Source organism: Miniopterus schreibersii (assembly GCF_964146895.1).
Source record: "Miniopterus schreibersii genome assembly, chromosome: 11".
NCBI classification, from domain to species: Eukaryota; Metazoa; Chordata; class Mammalia; order Chiroptera; family Miniopteridae; genus Miniopterus; species Miniopterus schreibersii.
Window position 1 is genome coordinate 7,475,140 of NC_138111.1, and position 11,130 is coordinate 7,486,269.

The 11,130-nt window shown below is 49.0% G+C and overlaps 2 protein-coding genes across 2 annotated transcripts in view; one reads left to right on the forward strand and one right to left on the reverse strand.

Moving 5' to 3' along the window:
• GOLGA1 (golgin A1) overlaps positions 1 to 2,230 on the forward strand; it is a 37,595-nt gene extending 35,365 nt beyond the window's left edge. Inside the window, exon 23 of the mRNA XM_081152262.1 lies at positions 29 to 2,230. Within this exon, the coding sequence (XP_081008388.1) occupies positions 29 to 109 (81 nt within the window). The 3' untranslated portion in view covers positions 110 to 2,230. The remainder of the gene's footprint in view (positions 1 to 28) is intronic.
• A 602-nt stretch (positions 2,231 to 2,832) lies between these two features.
• On the reverse strand, positions 2,833 to 10,500 carry ARPC5L (actin related protein 2/3 complex subunit 5 like). The gene is made up of 4 exons (XM_081152263.1): positions 10,208 to 10,500; positions 6,008 to 6,079; positions 4,859 to 5,035; positions 2,833 to 3,639 (listed from the first exon to the last, which is right to left on the reverse strand). The coding sequence occupies exons 1-4, from the start codon at positions 10,355 to 10,357 to the stop codon at positions 3,577 to 3,579; spliced, it is 462 nt and encodes a 153-aa protein (XP_081008389.1). The 5' UTR covers positions 10,358 to 10,500; the 3' UTR covers positions 2,833 to 3,576.
• Between the last annotated feature and the right edge of the window lie 630 nt (positions 10,501 to 11,130).

Consider the following 11,130-nt stretch of genomic DNA (forward strand, 5'->3'; position numbering starts at 1 on the left):
TCAAGAGCCTTCTCCGTTTCTAAAACAGATGTCATGGTTTGGGTCCAAGCCAACTCCCAAGGGTAGCATCCGGCCATCCATCTCCAACCCTCGGATACCGTGGTCCTAGATGGAACTACCCAAGGATGGAGCTCCATGGGCTGACATTTTTTCTGTGAAAAGAACACTGACACACCAGTCTGGGTGGGTTTTTAATCACTGTAACTGCAGTATTTTGTACAAGCATCTAAACATTGTTTACAAGACTTAAGGTCCACTTCCCTGCAGACTGATATGAACCGCAGGAGGCAGCAGATCCTATCATTCTGGTCACAAATGGGAGGGTCCTGGCACTACCCACATTTCTAGTGCTGCTAAAATCTCAGCTCTGGCTAGCATTTTGCACCTGAATTTCTAACTTTTGTTAGTACTTAAAGCTGAAGCCATCAGCATCTGGCAGAGAGGAAGCAACTGATCCATCGCGTAGTGATGACGCTGGATATAAGGAGAGCCCTTTAAAATGGTGCCCGCAGGCCAGACTCACTGCTTCTACCATGAGCCAACTCAGTGGGGGTGGCTTTTTAAAATTCCCCTTCCCTGGTAGCATGTTTGGGTTCAGATGAGTTAGAGGCTTTTTAACCTTTCAAGAAAACATTTTACTTTTTTTCTCAAACTACCTAGAACTTTAGATGTCTACATCTTTAAGATACTCTGAAGCCAGTGTGGATTAATGAATATGCAGCTGACAGCATCTCATTTTACTGAAGAAAATTAGCAAATATATAAAAAGATCCTTAGTACCAAATACACTCAATTGCCTTCTTAATGAATGTACTTGTCTTGGATAGGTTGCCGGTAAACCATTTAAATCTATTTTTTATAGCTAAAGGTCTTCACTACTATAAACCTAACCTGTCTTCTGTATTATAAAACCATTTAGTGGTGTTCTTAAAGGAAACGAGCATCAGGAGGAAATTATTTCTGAGGTTGGGATTCCTGTCCCTTTGTAATTTCTCTGGCATCTGCTTCCCCCTGAAGCAGTGATGCCGTTTCGTTTGCTTTGCTCTTGATTCTGGGTTGTAACACTGAGCACATGCTAATTACATGTTTTCTACTGTTAAGGACAGTCTGCTGTACTCAAAGGAGGCAGCAGCTTTCCCTCCCCACAGCCTTGACCAAAACATTGGAGGTGCTCTGCCTTGTGTGTGGAGCCCACCTTCTGTTCCTCTCTACCCCCAAATATTTGTGACACTACATTCATATACGGTGTCCAGACAGCCCCCAGCTGGCTGCAGTCTTGGTAGCATGCAGATGGCTCTTGTAGTGACTGACAGAAACTTGTATTACTAAAGAAAAGGGAACATGCTTGCCTTGGATAAGCCACAATATCAAAACTAAAGGGAAACTATTTATTGATTTAGTTTGATGCAAGTTTCACTGGTTAAATTAAAAACTTATTAACTGGAGCTCCTCTATAAATTCATTATCAGCCCGTGAAGTTATGTTTTCCAGTTACACTTAGGGTTAAAATATACAAAATATATCTCACAAAAAAATGATTTGCAGAGTTAACCTGCTACATTTCCACAGACCTAGAAGTGCCAAGCAAGGGAGCAGCACCTTTGTCCCAGCTCGGGCTCTCTGCCATTCAAGTGACCCATTCTTCACTTACCTACCTCTTCCCTGCAGACGTCTGTCCTGTTTTGAATGCTATTTTCCACTTACCTGTTAGGGACACAAAACAGGAGTCCCTTCTGTTCTGTAATTTTGATGAAGAGGTAGCTTTTCCAGCTGGTCCAGGAGAGAATCCTGGCATTGGAGTTCAGGGCTCACCAGAGGCAGCTACAGCACAGCGAGGGGAGCCCGTCTACCTCCTCTGTGGCCTCTCCAGCCCTTGAGCTGGTCCCTCCCGCACCCATGTTCCCGGTAGGTTTAGGTGTAGATGTTGGGGGCATCACTAAGTCTGGAATTGCCTAGAGTGGATTCATTCTGATTAGGTTTTCCTCCTGCACAGTGAATTTCCTTCGGCTTTAAAAGGAAGAGTGGAGTAACTATTCCAAGTGATTTAATGCACTTTTACTTGTATAAACATTCTGTGATCGAGACAGTGTATATATAGCCCTTTATATGAGCATTGGATCTGGATCTACCCCTCCATGTTGTAAATAGGGATTATATTATCTAAAACTGCTGTAGAAAAGTCATTTGTGGTGCAATATACTTTTTGATTAAAGCTCTTCAATCCAGATACAACTACAGTGGGTTTTACTTGATATAGTATGGTGTGTCACTATTTCTTTGACTTATTAAATCTAGTACATTGTGTCTCATATACTTCAAGGGCTATAGAGCATTCCTTTCAGAAAGAACCTCCTCAGATAGGGTTTGGGTGAATAAATATATGTAATTTAATAAGCCAGCAGCCTAGGCCTACCTCCCAAGAATGGTGGGGTTCTGAAGAAGAGTTGGGAGGCGTGTGTCACTTTGGTCAATGTCTATCTCCAAGGTGTACATGAGTTGGGCCAGCTTCAGGGACGTGAATGGGGTCTTCACCTTTAACAGGATGCAGACTAGTTACGTGTGCTAAAAAGGAAAGAAAAGTATCTTTGCTCTTCAAAGAGGCGCATTGTTAGTAGCTATAGGGAACAAAATGTTTTAGTATTTATAGGCTGATTGCTACCTGTTTCTGGCTTTTAATCCTTTAAAGAAAACTTGTCAACTTCATGATAAGAATGTTCCTGTCACACAGCCAAACCCAGTGTCAGGAGATGGTGACTAGGCCCATGTGAGGCCTACTCTCAAAGGACTCCAAGTGTAGTCAAACAAACTAAAGACTTTTAAAGCCTAGGTCAATTATTGAATGTTTGGCACTTTATTAAATTAAATAAGCTCCAAAATTACATACAAATCAAAAGAGTAAAAACAATAAATACTTATTCAGCAAAACATCTCTCCATAGCAGCCGGTAGCACTGTAGCCCAGGCCTGAGGTACTGCTGTGCAAGAGGCTGGATTGCCATGCACTCCCTGGGGAGTTTCCAGAACAGTCAACCCCTCATTCATTACCATCCCATTCACTACCCTTTTTTGTTACATATATGAAACACACCGCAAAGTATATACTAATAAGCCAAGAGCTTTATTGATGCAGCAGGCACTTTACAATGACCCCAAGAGAGCCCGCCTTCTGGGAGGATGGGATGTCTGTACAAACCCTCGGGGGGGTTTCCAATTCAAAAACACAAGCTCTCCCTTTCACCGAAGCCCTTGGATCTGCACCTGCCCAAATCATCCCTCCCCCGTTTTAAACAGGCAGTGCACACAGGTACACCTGACCAACACTGGCCAGTCACTCTGGCAGACAGTCACAATGTCAGTTCTGCATTATTCGTGGACAAAGGCATAGACTATCAGATCCTGCAAAGGATTTAGAAAACAGTAAGACAATTTCTCCCTCCACCTTGAAAATAAAATACACTTCAGCGGATGCATGTCCTGAAATAGTTGGGAGTTCCTAGGAAGATGGTCCATTGTCAATCCCTTCTTCACCAGCCTGTGCATCCAAAATTCTTCTCAAGGTAACATGAGTCTTTTTTTTTTAAACAGTCTTTCTTGCTGTAAGAACTCTTATAATGGAGCCTAGTCCTCCTACTGCTAATGCCTGTGGGGGCAGGAAAAGGAAATGTGTCAAATGAACCTGATTGGACAAGGGGAAGCCTGGCCTGCCAGGGGCGATGGGACGATGCACTTCCTGACCTAAGTCCCACCATGTCACAGGCGCTCTGAAAAAGGATTCCTGCAAGAGCACAGGCACAGTTAGGAGAAGGCAACAGAGCCCCCATTCTAGGGACAGAGCCCTATCCTGGAGCCAAGGGTCCTGGAATTGCTCTTTAGGCAGCAGAACTGGGCTTGAGAACATTGTTACCAAGCACACACACAACAGAGCCCCCCAAATTTCCCTTTTGACAAGCTCATTGTTTCCAGAACCGACACATGCCCATCAAAGCTACCTCACAGAACCCTCATTAGAAATGCCAATAGGGCTGAGCACCAAGTTGCCTTAAAGGGCCCAAAAGGCCTGGCCTTCACACCATGCAGAGGGCTTGCTCAGTTTCCCCGAGCACCATAGCCACCCCCACCTTTTAAGCCCAGAGCTCACCTTCTGGCTGAGCAGGCAGACCACAACCCCAGCCCAGCACTGAAGCTGCCCCAGTGACTGACCCCTCAGTAAGAGGACCACTCCCTTAAAATAAGCCTTCGGAAAGGATTCTGTGTTAGTTATAGCCTGGTCTCCTATGATGGTGGGCATCCTGTAGCTCTAAGGATAAGGGGACGCTGACACCTGGACAAGACACAGGCTTCACAAAAACCCTACTCTTGTATCAACCCTAGCAAAGGCACAGCTTTTTCTGCTTCAGGTGGATGAAGGCCCTTTTAAGTGACTGTCAAGGTTTCTGCCACTGCCCACTCTGGACTGGTGAGGCTGAAGCCAGAGCAGGAAGCCCTGAGAGCTTCCTGGAGGGCGCAGCCTGCATTCCTAAGCGCCACCACCACCTCCACAAGGAAAGTATTATGAAGCCTCAGCCATCAGCAAGCCTGCCTCCCTCCCATCTGGGACTCCTCGTCTACCTTACCATGCCAAGTAGCTGCCCCATGACCTGCCTGGCATAAATCAGCAGCTAAAGCAATTGTGATTACCAGAGACAATGGAACCTATCTTGGCAGAGGTAAGTGATCAAATATCCCAGGTTGCTTTCGGTGTGGCCTCTTGTTCTCATATGCCTATGAGAGCTACATCTTAGAAAATCTGACCTGCTGACTTGAACCCAGGGGTGGGGGTGAGTCCGTGGGCTGCCTGCATGGGCAATGTGTTCACATACCTTTTCATGCCACTGGAGTAACACTGCGCTGCTATTTTCTGTGGGCTTCTCAAACCCTTTATAAATGTACTTCATTAGCAAGTCAATGCCATTCCTGTCCAGTGATTGCACAGCCTGCTCAATTTCACTGCTCTTAAAATTTGTAAGTACTTTCAGCACCACACCCTGGGCTCGTTCCTACAGAGAAAAGAGAAAAGGAGTGAGACCCAGAGCAACTGCCTGGGCACATCCACGGCCCCCACTTCTGGCATAGAAACACCAAAGCAAGCGGTCAGAACTCACTACAAACTGCATAACTTGTAATTCGTTTGGGATGGTTAAAAAAAATAAGTGAGCAGAAATTTTTTTACTGGTTTAAATTTCAAAGTATCCCTTATTTATGTTAAGTTATTCCACTATTTGGGGGGGAATAACTTGTTTACTGAGGCAAAGTGTCACTACTTTTGATGATGCCAGCAAGGCTTTAGATTCCACAGGATCACAACTGTGGAGATCTTTTTTTTAAAACACATTTATCTGGCTGCAGCTTCCCTCTGTGTTCACCCCAGTAACAGAGGGGCCATTCCCCTCCACATATGAGAGGTGTAGCCATTGTACACATCAAGATGCTGGCACAAAATGGCAAAATCCCAGCTTCAGAGACCCCTTTCCCTGGACCAAACTTTAGCTTCAGTGATGAAATGTTAGCCTCCAAGATGCAGTAAGCACAACTGTATCTTCTCACTTAGTTTTTAAAAGGCAGGAAATCTTAAAAGCACTGAAAATCCTTATGCAAATAAAGCCTATTCAACAGCCTATAAAAGCATAACCACTGATAAGTCTCATCATGTGGCAAGCTAATTTATATAGTTTAGCTAATCACCAAGGGCTGAGCTGACTTCTCACCCCATGAGGCTCTGGGGAGAAGTGAAGAGTTTCTTTGGGGAGCTTTTACTATAAACACTGATAGCTTTGATGTCAGGAACACCAGGAGGCTTCTGTGGAAGCACTGCCAGTGCCAACTCATTCCCCTGGTAGACACTCACTGATGCAGAGATGGAACAGACACTGTCCAGAGCCCCAGGGAGCTTGCGCTCAGCTAGAGACAATAGACAACCACAGCCCTGATCCCAACACCACCCAGAAGAGCTGCAGCACAACCCCCTTTACCTTCACGGCTTGATTCTTGGTGTTGACAGGAGAGTTTCGCAGGGCTGCATGAAACGCCCGAAGCATGTCCCCTGTGCATCACCACCAGTTAAGGATGGATAGGCTCGAGCATGTCCATGCTTTTATTAATCTCAAAAACAGCTCACAAGACTGGAGTTAAATGGCATCTTATCCCCATCCACCCACCTCCCACTGTGGCTTCCAGGTAGGCATAGTCTATAGAGGGTAGCCTGAAGCCTTCCTTAGCCAGAGGCTGCCAACCCTGTATGCCCCTCCTGCCATCCCCTAAACTGTCCCCCTCAAAAGTTTGGACACTCCCTCCGTCCCTGGAAGGCAGTAGCAAGGCAACTGCCCTCCAGGGGAAACTTAAAGCAAAATCTTACTGAGTCTGCTTGCACCTGCTCGGTACGGGGCACCATATCTGCCCTACTGAAGCGTCACAACCACCATGTGAGGTTATCCTTCTCACCTTCTCATTCCCAAAAGGGAAGAACAAAGGCACAGACTGAGGTCTTCTCACTCTTAATCCAGTGTTTTGTATCAGTTAAACTATTAAAGCAATTAAGATGCGCTAAAATTTCTATCTCCCAAGACCTCCCCAGGCCAGTGAGGTCCCAACTGCTACCTGGGGAAGATTTATTCATCTGTAAGAACCTTTGCCAACAAATGAGCCCATCCCCTGCTCCCCATCACCAACTTTAGCTGCAACCCTGACAGATTCTTTGCTGAGTTCTGAAAAGCCAGCACTCAAAAGGCAACTACAATCTGGGTTAGGTCCCCGAAGGTGACACCTCTTTAAAACTGAATTACATCAGCTGACTTTCATTTCCTCATCTGAAACACTGGCTTCAGCCAAAAGCTTCAAAAATAGATCAAGGAATGGCTTCTGCCCAACCAGGTCTCTACTGTTCATGCAGTGATACCCACATGTAAAGAGCCATGGCCAACGGAGCAAAGCTGTCCTGCCTTTCCTAGTGTGGGCCCCACTCTGACTGAGCAAGGCCCACACCACCCCAAAGCTCCCGGCCCCCTGCTGGGCTGTGATCCACCTTCCACATCTGAGGCAGCCCACCCCGTATCTGTCAGCCTTGGAATTCCTCTTCCCCAGCCAGGCAAGGGCCAGTCTGATATCAGCCACTGATTAACTTCTACCTCAAAATTCTTTTCTAATTTGGTGTCCCAGAGCAATAAGCAGAGACCCAGAGGTTTAACAGGAAATGCTGGCTGGTGCTCTTCACTATCCAGCATGGTTGGCAAACAAAATCATTTGGAAGGGTGGGATAACTAGTCCACGGGGGCAAAAGAGCCCCCTCTTTTAGTTACCTCTCTGTAGTGCCAATCTACCAAGCATTCACTGCAGGTGTTGATGGGTAGTGGGCGTTCAGCAGCTGAGGCGATATGGGGTGCTGGGAGGGAATACCATTTATCAAGCCGGCCTCTGTACTCAGCTGGCTTCAGGCCCTTCCAGAGAACAAGCTGTGGAGGCTGGGGAACCCTAACCAACTCCTAGTCTCCTCTACCTCCAGGTTTCTCAACTACGGCACTACTGACACGGTTAGACCAGATGATCAATGTGGGGTCTACTCTATCCATCACACAATATTTAGCAGCATCCCTGGCCTCTACCCACTAGATGCCAGTAGCACCCCCCCAATTCATGACAATCAAAATGTCTCCAAACATTGCTAAATTTCCTGAGTGAGGAAAAAGTGCAAAATCATTCAAAACCACTGCTCTGAACAAATCCCTCCTCCAGAGGACCAGAAGGTGCAGAAGGTGCTTCAGTGAGGTAGAAAAGGAACTAATACCACTTAAAAATCCCTACAAGGTCTCAGATCCTATGCCAAGTGCTTTCACGTGTCATTACTAACAACTCCTTGTGACAAGAATCATCATTCTTATTTTAAAGGCAACGAGTTTGAGGCTCAGAGAAGGGAAGTGACCTGCCCAAGGTCACAAAGCTAAGCTGTCCAGCTGGCCTTCAAGCCCAAGTATGCCTGGCTCCAAAGCCAAGCTCTTTTTACAATCCCCTGCTGCATTCCACCCACAGACCCAAGTTTAGTGTCCAAGACACCTGCTGTTGTGCCTAGCAATGCGCTGAAGCCGCCTGGGATGTTGTCCGGCGATGCTCCCATGGGACCTGTAAGGCACTATGGTTTTCCTCCTTTTAACAGAGAAAGATGCTGAGCTCAGGGAGGGTATGTGACCCACTCAAGGTCACACAGATATGGCATGATAGAGCTAGGTCTGTGTGGGTGCACAGCCCATGTTCTTTTTATTTCATCTGTGCTATCTCCCACCATGACTCGCTTCTGTGTACAGCACAACAGACCTCCTCCTTGCACTTCCCCACTCCAATCGACCAACCCCTATTTCTACTCTCCTAATCTCTGTCCTGACTCCTAGAAGCATGTTCTACAGTTTAAATTCAATGATCTAATATAAATCCAACACCTGGCACATGATAAAGACTCAGTAAATATTAGTTCCTCTTCCCTCCTTGGGCCTCACATTTGCAAGGATTTTAGTTCTCACCTGCTAAACTCCCTTTTCCCAGTCCCAAGAGGTACACTCTCCATGGTAACAAGGTTCCGAGCACTGCCAGCAGTGAAGAAACTACCATCCCCTGGGTGTGCTAAGTCTAGGTCTCCAAGCAGCCTCAAGAAACCTATCACTAGTCAAGGGCATATAAGAGATGACCTTCAAGTCCCTACAGCACCAGGGCCCAGACAGCAGATAACCAGACTTGTTCTTCCCATCTGTGGAAGGTTCTGGGCCACAGGCCTGACCCTGCAGCCCTTTCAGCACCACCTGCCCATGAGTGAGGTCCTGCACCGGACTGCAGAATCAACCTTCCATCATGGGGGCCTTCTCATGCCACCATTTCACCAAAGGGAGCAAGGTTATCCTGATGGGGCAGGAAATACAAGTTTGTATCTGAAAACACATTCCTGTCCAAACAAAGTCTGAAGGTTTTTCTTTTAAAGGCACACTGGAGGAACACTGCAGGACTCCTCCCAAAGGCAGTCTACGGGCCTAACTTCCCAAGCTGAGTCAACCGATTAAACACCCAGAACCCGATTTATATACAGCATGAGCCTCCAACCCTGCAGTGGCAAGTGCGGGGGAGGGGCAGGCACTTCCTGTAACACCGTTTGAATAAAGAAAAATCTTTCCTCTGAGAATAAGTCAGTTTCCTGTGTTCAAACTGCTAAGGGACCAAGCAGGCTGTGACAACCACCTCTATTTTTAATCTTGTTTTCTAAATGCTTGTTTTCTGTGGCCACAAAAATAGTCATTTCCAGTCGTGGGGCTCTACTTTTATATTTCACTTTTTGCTCTCTGGTTTTTCTTAGCTCTAAACTACTAGTTTTTTCCCACTGCTTCCTGCACATGAAGGCTATTGGGGGGAGGGAGCCAAACTCACTTGTTGAACATGGCTGAGACCATCAAGGTCCAAAACCCAAGGTGTTCGTAGGAAGCCAAGAAGAGGTGAGAAACAGTGGCATTAAGCTGAAAGGTCAGACTGACTTGGGGGTGAGAGGTATACAACCTCAGACCTCAGGGTTAGACTAAAGCTTCAGCCTTCGCCACCCCTGTGTCCTTTCTTCCCCGAAGCCACCCACCCACCTATTTTCGTGTGGTGCGGCAATGAGGCCCGAGAGGACCGTGCCAGGGGCCGCCCTGGCCGCTCAATTACTCAGCGGTGGTTCACCTCGGCCCCTCCCGCCGGTGAAGCCCGGGTCTGACCCCATTTCCTGTAAGGGAAGGATGGAATGATGGAGCGTCCAAGGAAGGGACAGACTGAATGGATGAGGAGGCAAGGGGAAAAAAGAGGAGAGGCCTCTCGGAGGAGTGAGCGGCCTGAGGGGCCGGAGGCGCGTCCGACAGGCTCCTGGAGCCGCCGAGCAAGCCGGCCCACCAGGGTCCAGGGACCGCGTGGGGCTGCGCTGCCGGGGAGGCTCCGGGGACCGGGGCTGGGAACGAGAGGAGTGGGAGGCAGGTCAGAGAGAAGTGGGGGATACTCGGACTGAGGGAACATGGCCCGAGGGGAGCCAGGTCGGAAGGGAGTTCGGAGACTGACCAGAGGAGACCGGGGATCAGAGAGGAGTGGGGAGTAAGCGTGAGGGGCCGGGCGGGATAAGGGAAGTGGGGAGGCTGGGCCACAGGGAGCCCGAGACGCCACGCCGGGGAAGGATATTGCCGCAGGAGCCCGTCCACCTCGCTAGGGTCCGGGCCTGGCTCGCCTGCCGCCGCCGCCGCCTCCTCCTGCTCGTCGACGAATTTGTTCTCGTCAAACTCGTCGATGTCCACCCGACGGAAGCGCGAGGACAGCGTGTTCCGGGCCATGGCAGGGGCTCGGCGCCCGCTCAGCCAGCTGCGCTCCGGCTCCGACCTCAGACTCACTCCGCTCCGAACCGGCTCGGGGGCGGGAAACGGCCGCCCGGCACTGCCTCCACCTACTCCGCGCGCAGCCGCCGCCGCCCGCCAACTTCCGGCCCACGCCGGAACCGGAAGTGCCTTGGAGGGCGGGACAGAGCCTGGAGGGGGCGCGGCTAAAAGCGCTCTGCCACCGGTCCTCTGGTCGCCCCTCTCTCTATCCTCTTGACTCCCTCTTCCTTGCGCCTCAGTCTTCCGATCTCAGGAGCGGGCGCCCATCCCGGAGCAGGCCCAGCATCTTGTACGCCACTCGTTCTTCAGCCTCCCTCCTTGCAGTCGATGAGCCCCTGGCCCTGGAAGGGGCCCGCGCGGGCACAGTCCCGGACTCCGGGGGTCATCAGACTGAGAGAGCACGGGACTCCCAGGAGAAGGCAGCCGGCTGTGCCTGTCGAATGCCGGGCAGGCTTCTTGGAGAAGAAACCTTCGAGCTGAGGGATGAGTAGTAGTTCTTAAACCCGCGGAGTGATGGGGATTGGGGGAGCCTAAGTCTTAGATTTTAGGAGCCCTGAGCGCCACCACACAGAGCTGAGAAGAGGTGGCCTCTGCCTTGTGCACAGTGACCCTGTGGACTAGGGGAATTTTAAGACGTTTAAAGTATATCTAGGGTGTTAAGAAGACAATGAAGACCTTTGGATTTGAGGGTGTGGTGGCCCCGCGTGTGTAGCAGTCACCTTAGCCAGGAG

Excerpts from the sequence above, each read along its gene's own strand:
- ARPC5L (XM_081152263.1), bottom strand. The coding sequence starts at position 10,357 with ATGGCCCGGAACACGCTGTCCTCGCGCTTCCGTCGGGTGGACATCGAC. Across the intron at positions 6,080-10,207 it reads TGGACGGGCTCCTGCGGCAA|GGGGACATGCTTCGGGCGTT; the intron begins TATCCTTCCCCG and ends TGGTGATGCACA. Across the intron at positions 3,640-4,858 it reads TACTCCAGTGGCATGAAAAG|GCATTAGCAGTAGGAGGACT; the intron begins GTATGTGAACAC and ends CTGCCCCCACAG.